General features: G+C 38.4%; 1 protein-coding gene across 3 annotated transcripts; it reads left to right on the forward strand.

Moving 5' to 3' along the window:
- Positions 1 to 218: 218 nt before the first annotated feature.
- Positions 219 to 12,596, forward strand: mxra7 (matrix-remodelling associated 7). Of its 3 annotated transcripts, XM_078163192.1 has the most exons (5): positions 219 to 664; positions 4,401 to 4,514; positions 4,614 to 4,647; positions 4,760 to 4,862; positions 12,040 to 12,596. In XM_078163192.1, the coding sequence occupies exons 1-5, from the start codon at positions 401 to 403 to the stop codon at positions 12,152 to 12,154; spliced, it is 630 nt and encodes a 209-aa protein (XP_078019318.1). In that variant the 5' UTR covers positions 219 to 400; the 3' UTR covers positions 12,155 to 12,596. The 3 variants fall into 3 exon arrangements, with proteins under 3 accessions (XP_078019318.1, XP_078019317.1, XP_078019319.1); XM_078163191.1 differs by having other exon boundaries at positions 220 to 664; positions 4,401 to 4,647; XM_078163193.1 differs by lacking the exon at positions 4,401 to 4,514 and having other exon boundaries at positions 221 to 664.
- Positions 12,597 to 12,635: the final 39 nt, after the last annotated feature.

Genomic DNA, 12,635 nt, shown 5'->3' on the forward strand with positions numbered 1-12,635 from the left:
TTCCCAGCCTGCACCTGCAGCACACGGGTCCTGTCACAACCCATTACAGTCTCCCGGTCTGTGCGGCGCACTCATCGCTGATGGGATTAACGGCAAAAGTCGAGAGCCGAGCATGTTGCAACGTGCCGTGCCAGCGCACCTGATGCGCCCCGGGGTGTGAGGATACAAGGCCGGGGTAGTACTCTGCAGACACGGGGAGGAGGGGAGGGGGCGGGACCGGAGGATGTGACGTGCTGCTCGGAGAGGAGATTGTACCATATCCCGTAAACACCGCCCGTTAACGCTGATGTTTGGTGAGGATTATTACAAGTAGCGTGATGGCCAACTGCGAGTGAATGCAGCCGGATAGAGACAGTGTCAATACAGGCCCAACAATCCTCCGCTGAGCTGCACAGAAACCATGGATCTAACTTTTGTATTGTCAGCTGCGATCTTCACGCTTCTCGCTATTGTGGTCGCCACGTCGGTATTTAACGGCTCCTCGCCGACAGCCGACTTTGCAAATTATTTCGGACACAGAGGAGACGGTGGGGATCACCTGGGGCCGAAGCAAAATGGCTATTTACCGGACAAGAAGAAGAAGAAGAAGAAGGCGGAGGACGACTGGTGTGAGATGAGCGTGAGCTCACACGATCACTGGGATGTAGTGAAATCTGTGCTCTCAGTAAGTCAGCTGTAATCTGCCTGTCATCACACAGAGCTGTTTGTTTTTCCCTCATGTCATTCCCTGTTGATCTTTTACTGACTTCTCCCCCTCAGATACACTTTACATATCCAGTCAGAGGTGGAAGTATGGAGGCAAACAAGAGACAAAAGTATTTAGATTCTTTAACAACCACTGAATATTTAACGTTGACATTTAAACACCACTGAATTCATTTTAATGTTACTTTGGAAACCATGAATTTACCTCTTTGAGATTAAAATATGACTATTTTTTTATTTGCAGTTTCAAAAGCTAAATTTGGATTGATGTTTGTCAGTGTTAGAAAATTCAAATCCTGAATTTCAAGAAGTAGATTCAGGTTGCTGACATTTGATCGGTATCGGTATATATTTTTCTTGTTCATAAATTCAGATTCAGAATTTTGAAAAAAAATTGAATAAATTTGATTAATGTTGTATTTGATTTATTTTCAACTTGAATTTTTATATCTGAATTTGACCAGTCAAATGTGAACAATCTGAATCTACCTTTTTGAAATTTGGGATTTGAATTTATAAACACAACCATTTGTCTTAATTTATCTTTTGAAACTGCAAATTAAGAAATATCAAAATCAGCTCCAGAAATTCTTTTTTAAAATTTTATTTATTTGAAATTCTGAAAGTTGAATTTATGGTTCTGAATTTATGAACACAAAGAAAAACTATATGATGTTATATTTGATTTTCTTTTTACTTGAATTTTTATATCAGAACTTGACCTATCAAATTTGAGGAACCCACATCTACTTTTTGAAATTCTGGATCCAAATTTACAAATATTGACAAATATATGTCTATCCAAATTAAGCTTTTGAAACTGCAAATTAGGAAATGTGAATTTCAGATCCAGAAATTCAATTGTTTTTTGTTTTTTTTAATTCTGAAAGTTGAATTTATGGATCTGAATTTCTAAACACAAAGAAAAATATGATGTTCTATCTTTTTTTCTCTTTTATCTGAATTTTTGGTCAAATCAGAACTTGAGCAACCTGAATCTACTTTTGAACCTAAGAAATGTTAAATTCAGCTCCAGAAATTCTTTTTTTTTTTTTTTGTGGAAATTTTGAAAGTTGAATTTATGGATCTGAATTTATGAACACTGATAAAAGAATGTATGTTCTAGTAGGTTTTTTTTTGTTTGTGTTTTTGTTTTTTCAACTTGAATTTTGATATTGGATTTTGACCAATGAGATTTGAGCAACCTGAATCTACTCTTTGAAATTCTTCTTTTTTTTCCTTTTTTTTCTTTTTTCTACTCTTTGAAATTCTGAAACATGAATTGTTGGATCCTAATTTGCAAACAGTGACAAGTATATATCCTAATTAAGCTTCTGAAACTGAAAATAGAAAAAAACATCCTTTTAATTTTAGAGTTGAATTCAGAACCAATACATTCATATGGTTTTCCATCAGTTTTTAAAAAAAGAAATCAACATTAAATATTGAGTGGTTTTTAAAAATTAAAATACTTTTGTCATGTATTTGCCTCCATATAAAAGAGGCACTCAAAGCCTTTTAGTAATAGTAGCTTTGTAACAATGGGAAATATATTCCTTAACAAGTAAAGCTGAATTATAATTTGAATTAACTGAAGCATAATGTAATCAGGTATCACAATTAAAGTTTGTACTTAAGCAGGCGTGGCTAAGTTGGCTGTTTTGGTGCTCCCTCCAGTACTTGATGTTCTATGCACAGCGCTTGATGCATCTGTTCATAGCAACGGTGCTTTTGATACCACAATAAAATACTCAGTTACAAGTAAAAGTCCTGCAGTCGGAGGTATCATCAGAAAAATACACTTAAGAATCAAAAGTAAAATTACCATTTTGATTAACGATTGATGTTTTATCACATATACACTATTGCCACTGATGCATTAGCATGTCAGCGCAATTTCAATGGCGTAGCAGGTCCAGTTGAAGCTAATTTTAACTGCTTTATTTATATACAGTGGGGTGTTTTAGTGTGCTGTATTTTATGAAATGTTCATATATTTTGTGTATTTATAGCTGCAAAGATTAATTGATTGATTGATGGACAACAAAATGAATCAGCAAGATTTTTTACAAGGGTTACTTAGGTAATTTTTATATTTGTTTTTGAAGCTAAATGGCAAAATGCGCTGTTTCCAGCCACTTAAATGGGAATATGTTTACAGTTTTGTTACTTTTCTTTAATAGTAAATGTCTTCAGGTTTTGGACAGTTGACAAAAAAAGACACATGGAGACGTCACATTGGACTTCGGGAAACTGGGCTGTGCTATTATTTTGTAGACAAGATTGTTCGATTAATCAAGAAAATATCAGTGATTAAAAAATAAAATTATTAGCCAGGTAGCTACAGCCCTCTTTATGTCAAATAGATGTAAGTAAAAAGTACAGTATTTCCCTGTGATTTGCAGCGGAATAAAAGAATGAAGTAACATACAATGGAAATACTCAAGTAAAGTACTAGTACCTTGAAATGGTACCAGATCACAGTTCTTGAGTGAATAGGATTTATTTCAGGGAAGCAAATAAAAGACATAAGTATTTTAATTTTCAAAGGCATTTAATACTTGATATTAAAATTGAAACACCCCTAAAATCAGAGCATTGAATAGTTTCACTTTGAAAAACAGTGTATCCAAAATGTGTTTGTTCTGAATTCACCTCTTTGAAATCAAATTTGAATTTTCTTAGCGTACAATGTCAGAAGCTAAATTTGAACATCTATCTATCTATCTATCTATCTATCTATCTATATACACACATACCCATATATATTTTTATGATTTTCACAAATTCAAAAAATGTCAGTGTTCAGAATTAAAAAAAAAAAAAAAAATGTGTTTTGAGCAATCTGCATCATAATTTTTTTGAATTCTGAAACTTGAATTTTTGGATCAGAATTTGTGAAATTAAAAAAATATATTCAAATTCATCCTTTAAAATCATAAAACTAGAAGTTTTATTATTTAATTTCAAAATTCAATTTAGATTTTTTGAATTCACGACAACAAATAAAAATAAAGATTTCAATGCAATCACCTCAGTGGTGTTTAAATTTTCAGTTTTCAGTGGCTGTTAGCATTAAATTACTTCCGTAGGACTCACCTTTGCGGACTTTTCTAGTAAATGACATCACTCTCACCTTTCTTGGTGTGCAAAGAAATAACAAGCACTGAGAGGCCAACAGTAGGAGAACCTCAACAACATAAACTTAACGGTCATTTGTTGTGTCTTTTAGCCTGAACTGGTATCGATACATAAAATAAGCAACATGGCCTCACTCTTATTTTGAACTTGTAGTTTTGCGAAAGGAGAAGTGGCAGGATGAGCCTCCTCACACCTCTCAGGTAGCTGTCAGGATCTGTTTTGTTAGCCTGTTAAATGCCTGTTGGGGATATCTGGATGTCTGCCTGTAGAGAGGTCAAATCAGCACCCAGGGGAGCAAAGAATGAATCGATAACCTGACACCTGCACCAAGTGTAGGCCAGATCAGCATCCAGGAGAGGTGAGGAATCCAGGTAACACAAGGAGTTTAACTGATTTGTTTGGAGCTATATCTCTACAGCAGGGGCCTGACTGCAAGAACACAAGTGTACACAGATATTTCATACGTTACAAAAAACATTCATGCATTGCTCAAGTGTTGGGGAAAAAAAATTATGATTTGATTCCGCTCATCTGACCCCTTAATTCTCTGACAGGAGGAGGCACATCCTCACCCTCACACTGAAGAACTGGCAACACCAGTTGAGCACTCCTCCTCCACATCTAGCCTGTCCGTCCCCAGGCCTGGATGTAGGCGCATGAGCTTAGAAGTAGACTCGTCGTCCGAGGCCTCGTCGGGGGCGAGTCGTAGGTCATTCATCGGGCTCTCTGATAAGGAACTCCTAAAGTGTGCTTTCTCACACCCCCAGACTGAAGGAGCCACAGAGAGCCCAGGGATCAATGGTGAGCACTTTTACCCACTTTGAAATAATTCAATATTCAAATAACACTGCTTCTTTCTTCAAAAGAAAAGTTTGGTTTAGTTTTGTAATCAGAGTCTATTCTGTTTCTGTAGATAAAATGGGAACAAACGATTCCTTGAAGTACGTCCCTGGAAAGGCGCGATCCCACCATCTGCAAATGATGATGTCTGCTGAGGAGCTGGAGGAGGAGCAGAGGTCAGTGAAAACTACCAATCCCGCTGCCGTTTTCTGATAATGGCACCCTTTTTTAAAGAGTTTAGTAGTATGGAAGCAAGTGTTAGACCTAAGTATTTTAATTTTAACAACTCCTGAATACTTCAAACTGAAATTTAAACACCACTGAACTCGTAGCATTAAAATATTTTAAAGCAAATCATACTGATGCAAGTGAAGGATTTTTCACAACCTGGCAACCCAAAGGTAAAGTGAAATTGTTTATTTGTAGCAAATGCTGCCTTCAAATGGGCTCGTTTTTACGGCGTTCACAACTTGTCCATACAAACTAGTCATGATATTCATGACCTTGTTGTTACTGAACCTCTTTCTTTGTCGTTATGACTTTGCATTTACTGTATAGCCTGATAAATTGTTATCCTCGGTGGCTTCTAGATGCTGACAATGGCGTCCATGTTGCTGCTGCCTAGCGACGGCGTTCTCACAACTTAAACAGCTAACCACTAACAGTTGTTGACTAGCTAACGGTTAACAGTTGGTGACATTACTGTTAGCTAAAAGCACACAGCTTAAACAAACTGAATTTAATAAGTTTACCTGAAAACGGTCCATCAGCGTGAAATATATCAAACGGCAGTGAATCATCTCAAGGATTAGATTTAAAAATAATAATAATAATAATAACAATCTCTGGGTCCATGATTTAGGGCTAGCTAACTTGCTAGCTTACTCCTTCTTTCATCAAGCGATGGTGATGAAACCACGAAATCCTCCGCAGACCAGACCGTCCAATTTCGGAGACCGTCCAGTTTGGCTGATGTGGCCTTCAAAGGACGTAGCCGACATAGACCACGAAGGCCACGTCCTTCAACGGCTGCAGCCCCTGAATTGAGACGCAGCTATTGTATACACGACTTCCTGTGTTGTAACCACGAGCTCACAAGTTCCATCTGTAGGCAGCAGTAAAACAATCACAGTACGATGTGTACTGAAATTCTTTTGTGTCCAGCTCCAGAAACGACAAATAGAAAGAACAGAAAAGAAATAGCTCTATAAATTTTGATAAAAAATATATTTAAAATAAGAGTGTATTTTAAAGAAATGAAACAGGAGGACTAAGAGTGAGTTTCAGAAAAAAATTAAACAAAGCTTGTTCTTAACTGATCAAAGAAGCATCAGTAAACAATGTATGAACCATTAATAAAGGCTTTATAAAGGGTGCCATATGGAAAAAGTGCCCGACTATGTCACAATACAGAAAATACACCTTTACTTGTGGTTTCTGAGTTTGATGTCTCCTCCTGTTCTCCCCAAAACAAGATCCTTTGCTAACGTTTTACATAAAATCAACTGTTTTCATTCCTTCCAACCACATTTACATGACGTCCCCTTGTTTCCACATAGCTGCTCTGCCCTCAGTCCACTGTCGTCCCTTCGTCTTCCTCCCCCTAATCCCTCTACGCTGTCTTCACGTGTGTTTGTGTGTCGTTGGCGTTTCACTCCACGTTTAGCTGCTGTATCAGCCCTCCTCTTTAGGCTAGACTGAGTAAGGCCAGATTGAGTCTGTGCCAGGCATTAGCTGGAGGATGAAAGACACGAGACTTAGAGAAACCACTAGAAGTGTTTGTTGGCTGCAGCTGGGGGATGAAACAGGAAACAGGGGAGCGCTCACAGACGAGTTTTTTCCCTGTAACGTATCTGCATGCCCTGCTCTTATCATTGCAGGATACACTCCAACGCAGACTTTAACTGTCTGTGAGCCTGAACACGGAGGTAAAGTATGAGTTACTCTCACCCGTTCATCTCAGGGAGGTCACTTTCTGGCCATTGTGTGAAAACTACTTCAAAGCCGTTTTGCATTCTCAGTGATTTTGGCCTCATCGGGCTTTATCCTCAAGTGGCCACGAAGCGACTGATACACATCCCACGTACCCACCCACCCCCTGCTGCCCCTATTATTCCACATTAGACGTGCGATTCTCAGGTGTCACAGCAGGTGTTGATTGTGTCTCCTGTCGTCAGCTCTGACCGAAGAGTGTTAGTTAATCCTCTCAGGACTCTCCTCTGCTCCGCCACAAGGAGGACTCAGTGTAACACAACACTGGGACTTGTGCTGACACCACAGGCGCTTCTAAAACTGTTCAGTCACACTGCAATACAGAGTGTTTATGCTTCAATGAGAGATATATATCTTGTAAAATTTGATGTCAGGAGGGCAAACAGCCAGGGTTATATTCATGTCAGACCACTGACAATTACAGCACTGATAAAGGAGCCGTATCATTCACTCATATCAGATTATTGCTGGTCATAAAGATCGTGTTGGTCAGCATTTCATGTGGCATCTGTCACGGTGTGTTGTTTTTCTGCACATGTGTGAATGATTAACTTTGAGGTAAGATAAGCCTAGATTCATCCTCAGGATGGGGCTTTGGTTGTTGCAGCAGCACAAGACAGAAATAAATAGGACAAGTAAGTACTAAATAATAAGAGTCATGAAAAAAGTAAAAGTATAAACTATAGAAGAACAATTCAAGACAAAATTACAAGGCAAAAGTTACTGTGGTGTGATTAATAGCAGCAGTGTGCCGTATGAAAACAGTGTATATATATATATCATGATTGATTATATATTGTAGTTGTAATATTATTAAGTCCTCAGTGTTTGTCCGTATTAATATGGAAATCTACTAGAAGCATAACATGGTATATCCTCCTGAGACCAGGACTTTGTTTGGTTTGCATTTTTTATTTCTCCTAGCTTTTGGGATCAGTAGGACCTGATGAGTATAAAAAACTAAACATAGCCAACAACAATAAAGTCCTAATGTCCTCAAACGAGTACTTCCTCATTAACAGCGTCTCATCTTGTTACTGTTGCTAAAATTGGGCAAATTTGTTGCCATATCAAACTACAAAACATTATTAATCATAAATAAACAAGTTTCAGGTTTTGTCCACTTTTGTGTCGGGACCAGCTGCAGACTGACTTGGCAGAGATGGCTGCCATCTTGTTTCTACATGGATTAGTGTATTGTGCTCTGACTACCACTAGATGGCACAAAGAAGGGTTCACGAACGAGGACAACAGGTCTGAGTTAAGTAGAATGAAGTAATAGGTCCAGTAAACCCAAAATGTGATGTCCACATATGAGGACACAGGGTCTCAGGATGATGTAATGCAATACAACAACAAACAAACAAACAATTTAACAATTAACAACAATTAACGTCATATAGTCTAATATATGGCATATAATATACAGGTATTAATGGACTACAAGTTACTAAATTATGTGTTTAAAATACAAAATATGAGTAACTGTAACAGTTACATTTTAAATAGGTGGTATTCTGTATACAGTCACTGTCTTTAAAAATAGATTACTTGAAAGCCTACTTGCTGTTGGCTATAATGGATGTCATTCCTAGTAAATAACACAATATAAGAACTATACCTTATGCCTCCGCGCTGGCGAAAGCCGTGGCCAGAGGCATTATATATCCAGTTGTCAGCCTGTCTGTCTTCTCCTGAATGGGATATCTCAAGAACACCTTTAGGGGATTTCTTCAGATTTGGCACACACGTCCACTTGGGCTCAATGATGAACTGATTAGAATTTGGTGGTCGAAGGTCAAAGGTTACTGTGACCTTGCGTCTATCTCATTCTCATGAAGATAATATCTCAAGAAGAGCTTGAGGGAATTTCCTCAAATTTGGCACAAATGTTCACTTGTATCCAACAATGTACTGATTAGATTTTGGTGGTCAAAGATCAAGGTCACTGTGACCTTGAATTTGTCTCATTCTCATGAATGTGATATCTCATGAACACCTTAAGGGAATTTCTTTAAATATGGCACAAAAATTCACTTTGGTTCGAGGATGAACTGATAAGATTTTGGTGGGCAAAGGTCAAGGTCGCTGTGACCTTGCATGCGTCTCATTCTCGTGAATGTGATCTCTCAAGAACGGCTTGAGGACATTTTTTCATATTTGGCACAAATGTTCACTTGTACCCAACGATGAACGGATAAGATTTTGGTGGTCAAAGGTCAAGGTCACTGTGACCTTGCGTCTATCTCATTCTCGTGAACATGATATCTCAAGAATGGCTTGAGGACATTTCTTCAAATTTGGCACAAATGTTCACTTGTACTCAACGATGAACTGATTAGATTTTGGTGGTCAAAGGTCAAGGTCACTGTGACCTTGCATTTGTCTCATTCTCGTGAACACGATATCTTAAGAATGGACCAAAAAGTAAAGTGATTAGAATTTTGTGGTTGAAGGGCAGGGTCAGTGTGACCTTACAAATCATGTTTTTTGGAAATAACTCAAGAATTCATATGCTAATTATGACAAAACTTTACACACATGTCTAATCGGATGAAGTGATGACATTTCATATCCAAAAGGTCAAAGGTCTACTTTACTGTGACATCATAATGTTCTGCATAAAACACTTCTGGCCATTATTCAGCGTCATAATTAAGAAACAGAAGGGGAAGTTTTACTGAATTGTTGACACTGACTGTGGGTGACCTTGAAACTGTGCTGATTAGGTCTTCTGTGTTGTCGGGGGGAAAATGTGTGTGAAGCGTCCTTTTTTTCCCACAGACATCAATGTAAACTGTGAGAGAAACTTGACTGACAGATTTTTGAGTCACTTAATGTCCATTCAGAACGATTTACCGGTCTCTGATATAAATAATATTTTCTCCATTACTGATCCCTCTATGGCACTGGAAATCTTTTCACAATCCTTTAACGTACAGCTGACAGACATGCCCCTTTCAAAAAACATAGAATCAAAAACAGATACAGTCCTTGGTTTTCCCCACAACTCTCAGATGTAATACATAGCAGAGACAAAGCCTGGTCCAAGGCTCGATCCAGTGGCACCCCTGATGACTGGTTACACTTCAGACAACAAACAAACATCTGCACCAGCATGATCGGGAAAGCCAAATCAAATTATTATCAATCAGCTCTCTCTGCCTGCGACAGCTCCACCAAATTTTGGAGCACCATAGCTTCACTTAAGAATTCTTCATAGTCACACCTCCCACCTCAACTCAAACTAGTATCTCATATCAATCTCAATCTCATATTACTGATAGACCATCCATAGTTGAAGCTTTTAATCACCATTTCCTCTTCTCTGGCCTTTTATTTAATATATCTGCACATCCCACTACAAACAGTTACCACGTCCATCCAGCAGAGGAAGTCCCCAATGCCTCAGCCTCTGCTGAGGGCACATTTTCCTTTAACCTGGTCAGTAGTGTAGATGTACACAAAACTCACCTTAGGTTAAAATCATACAAAAACACTGGTGCAGACAATCTTGACTCCTATCTCCTCCGTCTAAGTGCCCCCTTCATCTGCTCTCATCTAGCTCATATTTTTAATCAAACCTTTTTAACAGGCAGAATTCCAGCTTCATGGAAAAGTGCCGCAGTATTACCATTACACAAAAGTGGAGATGTCTGTGATCTTAACAACTACTGTCCAATATCTGAATTACCTCTCTTAGTGAAACTTCTTGAATCATTACTTAATTTTCAACTACACACCTTTATTGACACTCTCAACCTACTACAGCCACAACAGTCTGGTTTTCGCCCAGGTCACAGCACCATAACAGCTGCAGCTTCAGTTATCGATAACATGGTCTCCTCCTTGGATAATAAACAGTTTTGTGCCGCCCTCTTCATTGACCTCTCAAAAGCTTTTGATACTGTAGATCATAAAATCCTTCTCCATAAATTACAGTCCATAGGTCTTGATGAAGCCACAATTGATTGGTTCCATTCTTACCTCACAGAGAGAACTCAGACTGTGGTCGCTGATGGTACCCAGTCTAGCCAACTAGTCATCAGAAACAGGTTGCCACAGGGGTCTATCCTCGGTCCACTGTTGTTCACGTTATACATAAATAATATGGTTATTCCTAATCAATATTCAACATCCATTTTTTTTGCTGATGATACTGTTTTATATGCTTCGGGCTCCACTCCAGCCCAGGCTCTGAGCCATCTACAGTCTGCCTTTGATGATTTTCAACAAACACTCATTAATCACAGACTAGATTTAAATGCAGAAAAGACCAAGTTCACGGTATTCTCTACCTCCACCAGTGACTTGGAATATCCTGCCATCAAAACTTTAAATGGCAGCCATTATTACTCAGGTTGAGTCCTACAAATATCTCGGAATTACACTTGACAATCGACTAACATTCAAGACTCATATTCAACAGTTGACTCAAAAATTAAAAATCAAACTAGGCTTCCTGTATAGAATTAAAAGCTGTCTTCTTCCAGCCGTAAAACTATTGTGCAGTCAACCTTCATGTCTGTTCTGGACTATGGTGACATTCTGTATTGTCATACTGATCCATCAACACTTCAGCAGTTAAACCCTGTGTATCACAGTGCATTAGGGTTTATCACAAATGACGCATTTCGTACTCATCATTGTTCTCTGTATCAAACAGTTGGATGGACTTCCTTACAGACAAGAAGAAATATCCATCTCATGTTATTTATTTTTAAAGCTCTACTGTTAAAGCTACCAAACTAACTCACATCTCTTCTCTCTTTCAAATCCAGTAACTACAGTACACGTTCCAGTAACCTTAGATATCCCCTGCATGCGCACAAATGTTGGTAGATCTGGTTTCAGATACAATGCACCTTTTAAATGGAACGAGTTACAATCGACCCTCAAACTTGAATATCTTGTTCCTCATGGAGTACTTAAAGATTCATGTGATTGTTTTTTTTAATTCTTTGTTGTGTTGTTCCTGCTTGTGTCTATGTGTTTTTGTTGTTATGGATGTTGCTTTGTTCTCAGGTCTCTCTTGAAAAAGAGATCTTGATCTCAATGAGACTGCCTGATTAAATAAAGATTAAAAAACAGCAACAAAAGAATCGACCTGTGACCCACCACTTGGGAATCACTGCTCAATTACACAAGTACTTACAGTGACTCTGACTGATGAGGAAAAAGCTTAACAGTGTTACCTTGAAAGAGGCCATGCATATGTACTAAAAATGGAGCAGTTTTGCTTTCAGATTTCAAGAGCTGTTTTAGGCGAATTAATAAAGTTTGTACAAATGATCATCAGTGTGGAGGATTTTTCTGGTTCTTTCCCTTCTCAGTATTTCTTTGATATATTTGTTTTCCCAGGGTGCAACGTGAGCAGGTGGCCGCCATCTTCCAGCTGCTGAAAGACAACCAGGAGACTTTTGGTGATGTGTCAGAAGGAGACATGGAGGAGCAGCTCAGACTCTACTCCATCTAAGGCTCCTCTTTGTGTTTTTGGGATCCACCCCCTGATTGCACTCCGTTTAACCCATGAGCGCTATTGAAGGACTTCTACCAAATACACCAATAAACGTGTTCACAGTATTCAACGCAAGCTGTACAGTCTACATAACAGCCACTCTCATCCTTGTTTTAATATGATATGCTTTTGTTTGTTGTTTTTCCACACATGAGGAATAACCAAAGCAGCTGGATCTCGTCCAGCACAGAACAGGATTTTCTAGTTACCCCTCTGTAAATATAATTCATAAATGAATGTTGTTTCTGTTAGTTTTATATTATGGTTATTTATGACATAACTTTTTTTAAAATCCAATTTTACCATTAAATCTGTACAAATCCTGTGAAGTCTGTTGTGCAAAACCTCCCCTCTGTTGTGTAATAAACCAGATATTGTACCACTGTGAAGGTGTGGGAGCATAGTTCTGCTTTTATTGTATATCTCTTTGGCCCTGCCC

The sequence above is a fragment of the Epinephelus lanceolatus genome, chromosome 21 (assembly GCF_041903045.1).
Source record: "Epinephelus lanceolatus isolate andai-2023 chromosome 21, ASM4190304v1, whole genome shotgun sequence".
Taxonomy (NCBI): Eukaryota; Metazoa; Chordata; class Actinopteri; order Perciformes; family Serranidae; genus Epinephelus; species Epinephelus lanceolatus.